At 30.5% G+C, this 12,848-nt stretch overlaps 1 protein-coding gene across 1 annotated transcript; it reads right to left on the bottom strand.

The window, feature by feature from the left end:
• Positions 1-4,128: 4,128 nt before the first annotated feature.
• Positions 4,129-9,701, bottom strand: LOC120079639 (TBC1 domain family member 5-like). Its single transcript, XM_039033906.1, has 6 exons — positions 9,459-9,701; positions 8,992-9,253; positions 8,157-8,260; positions 7,731-7,907; positions 5,019-6,874; positions 4,129-4,484 (listed from the first exon to the last, which is right to left on the bottom strand). The coding sequence occupies exons 2-6, from the start codon at positions 9,201-9,203 to the stop codon at positions 4,335-4,337; spliced, it is 2,499 nt and encodes an 832-aa protein (XP_038889834.1). The 5' UTR covers positions 9,204-9,253; positions 9,459-9,701; the 3' UTR covers positions 4,129-4,334.
• Positions 9,702-12,848: the final 3,147 nt, after the last annotated feature.

Below are 12,848 nucleotides of genomic sequence, written 5' to 3'. Positions count from 1 at the left end.
ATTATATCCAAAAACAAAACAACTTTTTGAAAGCTACTTTTTTTAGTTATAAAAAGTTGGTTTGGTTCTTTAAACCAATGGTGAAAAGTAGATAATAAAGAGAAATTTGAAGGTGGAAGTAATGTCCATAGGCTTAACTTTTCAAAAACAAAAATAAAAAAAACAAAATGGTTACCAAACGGGATCCAAATTATTATGAAATAATGTCTTAGTTTTTTGGTTTTGTTTTTCTATAACTTATATGCTTGTTTCTCACCATTCCTTTACCATAGTTTTCATCTTTTCTAAAGAAACATTTGAATTTATAATCAAATTTTTTTACCAAAATCTTAAAAATCATTTTTCTTAATTTTCAAACTTTAGCAAGTATCTTTTAAAAAGTAGATAACAAAAAAATCATAAATAAAAATAATGTTTATAAATTTAAATTTTTAGAAAAATGGAAACTAAAATAGCTATCAAACAAGGACAGACTAATTTACGAAATATCTATTTATCATCAAAAGGAAAATAAAATTGAAGACCAAAAATATGTGAAACTTTTGGTGAGTTTTGAATATTGATTTTGGGGTCAAACGAAAGCGGGTCTACTTTAGAGATTGGATTTAATATAAAGTCTGAAAACCAAATAATGATTCTGGTAAAAAAAATGAAAATAAAAATAATGAGAAATTGAGTCATAAATTTTCCCAATCTAATACTTTTTATAGTAATACTTTTATTAGTAAAGAGATTGCAAAAAGTTGATTTAATGTCAATCATATAAAAAATCCTTCATAGCCTTGGAATTCTACCCAAAATGATTATTATTTATTATAATAACGCGTTAAATAATGTCCCACATATCAACTTAATCATGTCAACTTTTTTCTCTTAAAAATTAAGTATATAGTAAAAAAAAAAAAAAAAGAAAAGGTAAATGGTAAAATTAATAGCTTTAGTATTTTTTTTTAACTTAAATTTGAACGATATTTTATAATTAGATTTCTGCAGATTTTTTTTAAGATAAATTCAAACTTGTAGTACATTCTCTTTTATTTAATTTTCCTAGTATTTTATAATTATAATAGTGAATGAAATCAAAATAAATTTAATATTAATTATTTAGAGGTTTTTTTATTGATCATTAATTACGAAATATATCATCATTAAAGAGTGTTTTCATTTAGTTGTTCATTAATTTATTCGTTTACAAATATGTTATATATCCTTAAATCTTAGGAATGTATTATGGTTATTTTGTTCTCAAAATTATTCACCTTCAATGAAACTTTTTATCTTCGAACAAAGTATCGACTCCATGTAAAAATGGCAATAATTACCATAGTTTAAAGATGTATTTTGGAATTTTTCCTAACATTATTATTATATAATATTAGGCATATATTTAATATATATGGATAGATGTGACAAAGTAAGTAGAATATATATTTTCATAAAAATGAGACTAAAATAATATATATTATATAACAACTTTAAATCTATAATTATTCTAAATATAGTTAAAATAAACATTGTATATATTTGAAACAACATGGTATATATTTAAAATAAACTTAGTATATATAAAAAAAATGAAACATATATGAAAATCAAGATTTGGTACTATAATTATGTATTAAATGAAAATGACCGAATTTGGAGATTCTAAATTTTAAATTAAAATTCAAAATTTGTGAAAAGAAAAAATGGTAAGACTAAAAGAAATAAAATCTCATAAATTTAATGGAAATAGAAATTTCCTTTTGCGATGGGTTTTGAAAATTTTTGAAAAAAATTAGGTAGCCTTAAGATTTCCATATGTTTTCCATAGCTGTGTCTTTTCGATATTTTTAATAAAAAGGTTATAAATTAATGGGGTATTATGGACTTTTGAACTTGATTTTTATGTAATATTGTATGATATTAGATTATTTATTAAAAAAAAAAAGAGAGAGATTTAAATCATTATGATAATTTGACATATTTAATTAGATTATTAGTATAGACAGCCCTTCTTTTTTTACCAATAAAAACCTCACTAGAAAAAGGAAAGAAAATACATGTCGGGCATAGTCCAAACTGAGCATAGTCCTATCGACATATGAATATATTAGCAACCACAAGATTTGTGATTTGAATCTCCTTTACCTTTGATTGTACTCTCCAAGAAATTCATAAGTTATTGAAGGAAAATGGTGGATCATAAAGAAACAAGGGAAATTCCAACACATAGCACTTTTAGGGATAATAATTAAATGTATAGTAACATTTTAAAAGAATTTCAAATATAGCAGCAGTCTATCATAGATTTTGAGAGTTGAATCTAAATTTTACTATATCTACAAATTCTTTTAGATTGTGCTATATCTACTGATATTTTGGACTTGATAGTTATATTTACAACTGCCCCAAGAAACAAATTTCTATCTACCTCTAGTAACTAAAATATCGAAAATGTGATTGTATTCCCTAGCAATATGGCCTAAAAGAGATACGATGAAAAAAAGAGGAAGATGAATTGATATCCTAAATAACCGTGCCACTTCAGAGAAAGTTTTTGTATCGCCATTTAACATATTTAGAATTAGTTATAGAAACATATTACATCAATCTTTGTGTATCTTATCTAAATACTCAATTAAAAGTTGTCATGTGACAAGTTTTTATTTTTTAAATATTTTTTTCTTTATAATTCACGAAGATGCATCTAGATAGATGTAGGCTAGGCTTCACCCGAGTATTGTTCTTAGTGGTGAGTAAGAAAGAATTCAAACTTTTGGAATCTCCAACCTCTTAGCAATCCTTGGCCTATCTAAAAGTAGCAAAAAGCCTTAGTAGAAAGAGAGGGGGTCTCGAACTTGCAATGTAACCATATAGCATAGAAATTTTGAACTAGAGCCCAATATGATTCAATTAAAAAAAAAATTAGGATGAAAACTGAAAAGTGGTGCAATGTGACAAATATGGAATAAATATTGAATTTTTCCGTAGTTTCTTTTTTTTTTATAAATGAATTATTGTAGTAAAAAAAATTTGAACGGTTTAAATACTATTCTAATCTATATTCTTCCAATTTTGGTTTATTTTGTTCTTATACTTTTAAAATGTATTTTCGTCCGTGTAATTTTAACTTTGGTTCATGTTAGTCTCGTACTTTTAAAAAATGATTATTTTGGTCCCTTAACAATGAAATAAAAATGAAGATGAAATTACCAAAATAGTCATTTTTGAAAAGCACGGGACCAAAATGAACCAAATTATAAGTACATGTACCAAAATGAACAAGATTGAATGTGTGGAGACGAAAATAAACGTTTTAAAGGTATAGAGACTAAAATAAATCAAAGTAAAAAAAAAAAAAAAAAAGTGATCAAAAGTAGTACTTAAACCTCTTGAATCTAGATCTATAATAGTTTGTTCATGTAAATCAATAATGGACTACAACATTGATTCTTGTTATTTATCAACCTACATATTAGTTGATGAAGAGAGGATCATTTTAGTCCCTAATTGAAAGTAGATAAACCAAGATGAACATTTGAAAATTACAAGAACTAAATGAGCCAAAATACAAATGGATAATGGTCTCAACCAATTGTATGATTCAATAATCTAGATTTTGTTCTAGATTTGGCATATCCAATTTTCACCATCGCATTGGTCATTACTTTGGTGGAATCTAATTTTGGTTATTTATAAATATTAGTTCAATTCCTCCCCATATCTTGTAAAACATTCAATTTTATCTTGAATGTGTGGATTTTGTTGGGAAAAAAAAAATAGACCGTCCATGGTTCAATTTCTCAACCCATAATTATTGAACTAAAAAATGCCCTTTGTTAACGTCTTAAACAACATTTCTAAACAAAAATAAATAAATAAATTGCTTATTGATCCTCCAAGCAATGGGTAAGTTTACTTATTATGAAGTTCTTCCATTGCAGCTAAGTTCATACTTCATTACAACTATAAGAGTTTTATGTCACAACTCTCACCCTGCAAACAATAAAAACAATCAGCTTGTCTTTGCAGGACGTTTTCAAGCCATTTTGCAATAAGTTTCAAACGTAAGTCCATAACAATACCAACTTAAACCCTCCCCTCCTGCTCATAATCCAAGTTTATGAATCTAGAAAGAATAGATAATTGCAACAAAATTTCGTATCCATTTATTCTAGCTAATGCCTTCTCGGTACAAAAGCGTGTTTATGTCGCTGCAACCATGGTTTAGACTTTAACCCGACATATTGAATGAGGTAGTAGTAGTAGTAATACAGATAAACTCATTTTATTACGCCACTAAAAATATAATTACAAAATGTATATACAAATTAAGTAAAAATAGAACCGTCTTACATCTCAGATAAGAGATTGCTGATTTTCCGAAGCTCCTTGAGAGCTGCCATGGCTGTTACTTGTCCTTTGCCAACTAAAGGATTCTTCGACAAATTCTCCAATGATCCTACTTGACCCCGTTCTTGCTGAAATACGGTTTCTATAACCTGTCAACCAAGCAAATTGTCAGTTATTGTAAGAATGGAACCACAGATGAACCAAATTAACAGAAATTATCGTCGTTCTGATAACCATAATTATTCATTTTCTCCCCGTTAGCATTTGATTCCATAATTTGTTTCTTCTTATTGTGCGAGCAATTGACACCATCTATAAGGGACTCTCACTAGGAGTGGAGCCAACAATTTTCTTGACAAAATTTTGCATTCTAACTCTATATAAATAAACTAGAAGAAAACCATGAAAGCTCAGGTATTTTATATATACAACAAACCGAGAGGGGGAACCTTCTTCGCTCAGCTCCTAACTCTCACAATAAACTTAAATAACTACATACCTATCAAGACTGTTTCTAAAAACCTGTCCGGGGCCTAAAATTATGGTGCTGCAAAAGGTAATTATTATTTTTTTTCATACTTAAAGATGTGGTGACACATAATCTTAGAGGGAACAGGATCCTCTTTATGGGAGTTGTCCACATGAACCCCAGAAGTTGAATTAACAAAATTTAGAAATGTTACCTGAATGTGATCGAGCATAGATTGACCAAGATTCTTGAGAGTCCCCATCACATTTTGATCCACACCGTCTCCTTTGCCGCTAACAGAAGTACTACAAGCCCCATCAATTTTAGGGGGATCAATATTCTTTATTGGATTACTCTCGGCTCCAGTCGATTTGGAAGTCTCAGTGTCAGCTTTCCCCTCACTAGCAGCATTTCTGCCAAACTTCCAAAACCATGGAAATTTTCCAAGAAGTTTCCGATCCTTTGTCCCCACTGCTGCATTGCCCTCAAAATCATTAGTGCACCCAGATTTTTCAGGGATGTTCTCATACTGATCTGGAGCTGGAAGAGGCGAACCTTCCACTACAGACTGGGACTGATCATCATTTTCATCCAAGGACAAATTTGAAGCAACACTGCTTCTGCTTGAATCATTTAAGTCATGTTCATTATCATTTGCTCCACTGAAGGAACTTGTTGGGTCTGAGAATATTGAAGAGTTTTCTTCACTGCCAGCAATTCCACTTTCACACCTCTTGTCTTCAGCATTTTCCATGTACTTCTCACAGCCATCTTGTCCATCCACCTCCCCTTCTACCGAGAGATCATCCTTGTTATCGACTTCATCATTCCCACATTTTTCACTGTCTTCCTCTGCACCAAGTTCGCGCGACAAATCTGCCAGCAACCTTCGCCTAACAGAGGACTTGGTGTTCTTTTTGCCACCCACCAGCTTTGCTGGAGATGGGTCAGATTCTGTCCTATACAGGAACCTCACTTTCTCTGACCATCCTTTCTTTTGGGCTGCATTCTGACTTCTTGAGCCACTTTGTTTAAATTCTTGTTCCTTGTGTAAAACTCTCCACTTCTCCTCCCAGTAACTCTCAGGAACATGATTTAATGGAGTTTTTGGTGAAACAGAACCAGATGAATGGCCATTACCTCGTGCAACCATAGACTTGCTATGGTTATGATAAGCTCCAGACAACAAGGGTGTCGATGAGATATTAGAATGCATTGCTAATGTTTGCAAAGATTTCGCCTTCTCTATCAGTTTTTTCAAATCCACATTCTTGGGGAAGTTTAACAATCTCTGAAGACATAAAGTTGCATTTTCTGTGGCAAGTAAAGATGATCGCAGATAAAGTAACATAGAAACAGCAATAGCAGCAATAAATGCACCACGAGATGAACCAAGGAAGTCAAAGCTGGAGCTTGTCTCAGGTTCATCACTTCTGTCAAATTTTCTATTATCTGATGCAAATATTTCATCCCAAATTGTCAAGAGGTCTTCAAGCGAAAATTCACGACCAAATAAAACCCTTAACCAACGGAGAGAGAAGTACTGAGGCTCTACACCCAGTTCAACAAGGTGAGCATGTAGGGATGAATCAACATGTGAGAGCAAGTGGTATAAAGCAGAAGATGCTTCAATTACAGGAGGCAATCCTGAAAGGGAACCACCTGCAGGCGTTGGAGAGTAAAAGTCTGCCATTGCAACTTCCCCATGGGCTCCACTCATCAAAGCATCCAACATGGTATATGCATCGTGTTCAATAAATCTCTCAGAAAGGACAATGCCCAGTTCCCCTTCAGCTCCATATGCATCAGTCAACAATATAATAGTTTGTATTTCAGGATCTAGCTCTGAAAGACTTTTTACGCTTTCCACATTTCCATCAGCTCCAAACTCATCTTCAGTTGGATCCAGACGGTTTTTGAAATCAAAATTATATTTGAAACTACCATCTTGAAATGAGAGGCCATCAAACTTGTCGGCAAATTGGTCTTCATAAAGTTTTCTCACTTGGGAAAGCCTCTCCACATCAACGTGAAGAACATACAACAAAGGAGCCAAAAGTTCGTGCATTCCTACAGTATAGAACAGGGGAGTATAGCTTAGAAATATAACGGCAGGAAGTTAAGAAAATTCTGCGTGCTGCGGATTAAGTAGATAAACCCTCAAGCACATTTTTTATCACAAACTTTTTGACACGTGAACCTTCAAGGGCTGGGAATAGTAAAGAATATACAAGATAGCGACTTGCTTTTCATTTGCATTTCATTTGGTTCCAATTTTTATCAGAGAATAGTTGTTGGCAAACATGTCAAATCAAACAAAAATTCAGGCTAACCACTAATGCAAGGTTAAAAGTTTGCATCTAATCATAAGGTCCATAACAAAGAATAATTCCCATCATTATTGAAATAACTACTGTAAATAAGAACAAAACAGTAGCCAATTATGTGACAGTTTCTCCACACTACTCGCGCTTGTAGGTCTCACTATAAATGACATTCAGATACAAGGGCTATATAATAGCCCTAGCTAACATATAGAATGGTTAACAATGCTCATCATACCATTTAAATCATTCTTGCTCTCAATATTAACAAAAAATAGAGCAATATAAACACCCAGAAAAGGGATCTTGTAATTGTTAATCTCTTAAATTGTTTTAAAAACAAAGATCTCACCTGTGATATTGTTTTTCAATAGATGTGGTTCTCCAACGCTTTTTTAGCTTTTCCTAGAAAGGAAAAGTTACTGGAGAATCATAAAAGGAGCAATTATTTTACATAGCTCCTCTCCCAATGATATTATATAAAAGAGAAATCATTGGTTTGAGAATTAGAAAATTCTTTGCATCCTGTACGTGATATTTAACTAGTAAAACCTGAAACAGGAATTGCTTTTATTCTTTTCAGTGTAAATTGCTGAAATTACCTTGTCTATAGCCGAACTGGGGATGTTGAAGGCACCATAACAATAAAATTCTTCTAAGCAAGCTTTGACATCCAGGCGTCTGGAAGTAGCTTCCATGTTCTGGATATAAACGTGATAAATCCTGGTCAACCATTTTCTCCAGCTCAGCACTCCGAAAGAAGCGGCCCCACATGCTATCTGCAGTACAGGATGGTGGCAATTAGAAGCAAACATTGACATTGCTACTTAAATAGCAGCAAAACTCATCTAACAATTAAATGTCAAGGAAATATAAATGTTGGGAACCCCTTTATGAATAAGAATCACCCAGCTCACATTTGGGAAGGAGAAAAAGAAAAGGCATATTTTCACGAGTAAATACCGAAGGCATTAAGATTCAGAACCCTTCCAAACTAGATTGGAGATGGAAGAGGAGATGTAATTTACCTGGGTTTTGTGATAGAGGATTATCCATTGCAATATCAGGAGAACTGCTTCCATCCTTGGAAACGTGTGGATCAACAAGGTGGCGTCTTCTCAACATAGCATATCTGAAAGAAAGAAATAAAGGAAAAGGGTTAAATACAATGATTCAATTTTGAATTAATAAAATGGAGAAGAAATCAGATTTGAAATTGTTCATATAATATTGATTTCTTATAAAAAAAAATAGCCATCATTGTTGATATACAGTCGTCTACATCATTACATTCTACAACAAAGTTTCAGAAAGAAACTCTAGAATTAATTACAGTCGCCGACTACACAATATTGATGTATAGAACAAAATGAAATGTAAATACAACTCAATAAGACAAACAATCGATGCTCTGTATGAAACTATAAGCTCAACCTTTCAAAAGAAACTAATTTGGGAACTTAAACGACAAAAACCAAGGAAAATCCAGACAGGCTTGCACTAATTATCATTTAAGGACATGATGAAGAGCACATAAAAAGTTAGAAATCGAGGAGGAACATTCACGCAGAATGGAATCCATTATAAAAATATTAGACGAGTACTAGCAAATCTTAACAAAATAAGAAACCACATATATGTAAGCTCCCAATTATAGAATCGTCAACATGTAAACCGGCAGGGGAGGAATTATAAACAGATTTAGTAAATGGAAAAGGAATGTCAGGAACATTATTGAAACGTTTCATAAAATGAAGCTACATTAAACTCTGGCCAGCAATATAAAAAATGACCAACAAGAGAAAAGTAATCAAAAGAAACAAATTAAGGGGAAAAAAAGGGAAAACCCCCCCAAAAACAAACCTTCTTCTCGAATCAGCTGTAACACGACGAAGATCATCAATAGAAGCCAAAGAAGGCAAAACCCCAAGATTTATACGCCACCGTACACCTCTAAGATCAACAAACCGGCGTTTATCCTCAGAATTCCGATGAGAAACAGAGCCAGAGCAGGAAGAAGAGGATGTCGTCGACGCGGGTTCGGACAATGCCGGCACGATTTCAGAAAGCGCCATGGATTTCAGGTCAAAACTTTCTGGAACTCAAATTTCACCGCGTTCTGAATCTAAACAAGCAAAACCGGAAATGTCAACGAAATCCCACAAAACCCCAGATGAGAAAAAGGGGAAATTAAGAGAGGGAGCTAGAATTGTGCAACGGAAGAATCAGGAAAGATAGGAAGATGAAGAAAAAAAAATCAAAACCCATCAAAGAAAAAGAGAAATTGGAGGAGGGAAAACATGAAAAATGAAAAAGGATGAGAAACTTACGATTAAGAGCGGGGATGAAAATGAAGAAAAGAAGAGGAAATGAATTGAGTGATTACCCAGAATTCCATAAGAAATTATGGGAAGTTAACAAGAAAAAGGGGAAGAAGAATTTTGTTTGTTTGGCAGGCGAGAAGGAGAGAGGGGGAGAGAAGGAAGGGAAAAGGGAGAGAGAAAAAGAGAGAAGGAATTTTGTTCTAATGGCGCTGATACGGCTTTTTGGAGAAAGTCTGGTTTAGGGTCTGGTGAGCTGTCTTCTTCTGTTATTTCTCCCTCTCTCTCTCTATTAGTAATTTTTAGAGAATTTTATTTCTCACCTATTCTTTTTCTTCTTTATTTATTTTTTATTTTATTTGTTCTTACATCCATGTTTAAAATGTCCATCTCCACAAAAATATCAAGATTTTATAAACAAACTTACATATAATATTTTATTGTTTAATTATTATGTTTCGTGGATTTTTTACGATATAATAGAAATATCGGTTCATCACTTATATCCATCTCGAATACATAGAAACGTGAGAATATCAATGGAAATATGGACATGCTGATGAAAATTAATATTATGATTACATTCTCACATCTTATCATATAAAAATAATTTTTTTATTAAAATATTTGGCCTAATTTTGGATTTTCGATATCATTAGACAAATCATGCCCGCTCAAAACTCTCATCATTCACGTAATATATTAATTGGTAAGTTTTAATTCGAGTTTAGGTGTATCGAATTGAAATACCTTGATAAAACACACTATTATCAACATTAGGTATTCAGTCAAACCCATTATATCAAGCGGCATATTCCAATATAAAAAATTACCATATTTACCAAATTTGTTTTAAAATGAACCATTTTTTTTTTTCAAAACTACAATATTCATCCAATTAATCCCAATAATTGTTTCTTTTTTTATTTAATTTGTAACATTTTCATATCTTATCATAAGAATTTTTTTTTTTTTTTAAAAAAAAGACTTTTGGTCTAATTAGGGTGTTCAATATCATTAGAAAAATCATGCTCGTCTACTTTGAGCAAAAGTCTCACCATTCACCCAATATATTAGTGAGTAGGTATTAATTCGAGCTTAGTTTGGTAGGTAAAAAAAAATACTAGTTATCAATTATAAGATTGATGTTGAATATTAATTGAAGTATTAATTATGTCATAATGTTAGAACTTAGAAGTTTGAATCCTTACTTAGATATATACTCTTTTCTTAATTACACCATAGTGACATCTTCGACCTTTGTAGTTTAGAATGAGATATCTTATTACATTATTATAGGATACTTAACTTTATTTAATTGTGCATTTATAAATATTGACATACTAATTTAAATGATTGTATGAGGTAACTCATTTACGTAATTAAATTAATTATCAAAGTTAGTTATGGCAAATATCATAATAGTTTTAACTGAATAACTTAAATATACTTTTTTATGTCATAGACATTCGTTATATATTTTTAAACATTAATTTAAACATCACTCAATTGATTAAGATATTGTGATAAAATATTATATATATATATATATATATATTTTCAATATTGATTGTTATTTAGTAATAAAAAAAAAGTTATACAACAACGATATTCTAAATAAAATTCGATGATTTAAATATAATTATAATTCAACTGATATAATGTATGTATTTAGATTAAAAAAAAAAAAAATAGTAGAGTAAGGTGTAATATTGGAAGAAAGGGAAAAATGAAGGGAGGGATTGTGAATTTTGTGCTAATGCTAAAAGCATATTCCTTTTTAGTAGTGGCGCTCCCATTTCTTTTTCACATGCATTATTTCTCCCATACTTCATTGTTCAATACAAAATTATTGTAAGATAGAGATAAAGGGTAAAAGTGGAAGGCTACATATTTTTTTGTCCAAATAAATAGGACATGCAAGTTTGAAGATTCAATCTTTGGAGAGGTAAATAATGATTTGACCATTTAAATTATAGAGATTGGATTGACACTGGAAACCTAATTTCACATCCGTCCCGTTTACTCAACTATAAATAGTGGGGTTTGATTAATTATGTTTGTTGGTGTTTATTAATATTGAATCTTAATCAACGTTGGGTGAAATTTGTAATTCTAATCTGTAATCTGATTACAAAGGAGAGAGTGATCAATCCGATTATCATTCATATTTATATGACACTCATTACTCTTTTTTTTTTTTTTTTTTACCTTTTAGGATTTTTTTTCAATTTTTTTCTTCACATGTCATCAATTTCATTCAAATGGTTTTTGATATATTTAAAAATGGAAAATTTTCATAAATAGAAAAAAAAATATCAAACTATTTACAGAAATAACAAAAAAACATTGATGGACACTGATAGACTTCAATCAGTTTCTATCAATAATAGACTTCATAGAAACTGATAGAAGTCTATTATTGATAGAGGCTGATAGAAGTCTATTCGTGTCTAATAGAAACTGATAGAAATTTAAAATGATTAAATTTTATTATTTTGTATAAATAGTTTCCTTTATTTTTCTATTTTTGAAAATACTCCTTTAAAAATCAGTATTAGTATAAGTATTAATATCAGTATCGATAATCATGTCGTTAATCTAATCAACAATTTATATTGACATTGATATTGCTATCAATATCAATATTCATACTTAAAACATTGGCAGTTTTTTTCCTTTTATCCACTATGATCTCTAGATTCATACCCAATACTCATATCCATATGGATAATTTATATTGATATTGATATTAATATCTATAATTTTAAAGTTAGCATTTTTTTTATCCGTTATTTTTTTAGACCATAATTACATTGAGTTAACATTTTTGTTTTTATGGGTGATTTTTTTGTCGTTTTTTTTTTCTATAAGTGATTTTTGAATTAGTTTGTTACAAAATCGTAATTTTAAAATAAATTAAATAAAATAACTATAGATTATATTTGAAAATGGTTGTTTTTAAATATATTTTTACCAAGATGATGTGTTTTTCCAAATTAGAATTTGAATTAGATAGGTGTGATTTAAGATAATTCTAATTTTTTTTTAAAAAAAAATTATACACTTTTGAAATTTTAATTAAAGTATTAATTTTTAAATTTTTTAAAATATAAAAATTTAAATAAGTAAATAAAAATGAACAATTTTATAAGGTATTCAGAAATTGACATGCTAGACTTACCGAATATTGGATAGATGACAAAGGAACGAAGCTAGTTTGATAGAGGAATAGTAAGGGGAATACAAGATAGTGCAAAAAAATGGTCGAGGTATTCAAAATAATAAAACATGATCATTCAATTAGTTTGGTAATTTTTTCTAAATTCTAAGGACATTATAGTAACCACATCTGTTCTATTCTAATACAAGTGACAATGTAAACGACCTTGATGGAAA

Source organism: Benincasa hispida, chromosome 6, assembly GCF_009727055.1.
Source record: "Benincasa hispida cultivar B227 chromosome 6, ASM972705v1, whole genome shotgun sequence".
Lineage (NCBI taxonomy): Eukaryota > Viridiplantae > Streptophyta > Magnoliopsida > Cucurbitales > Cucurbitaceae > Benincasa > Benincasa hispida.
Note: the sequence above shows the minus strand (reverse complement) of the source record. Positions and strands in the feature narration are given on the sequence as shown.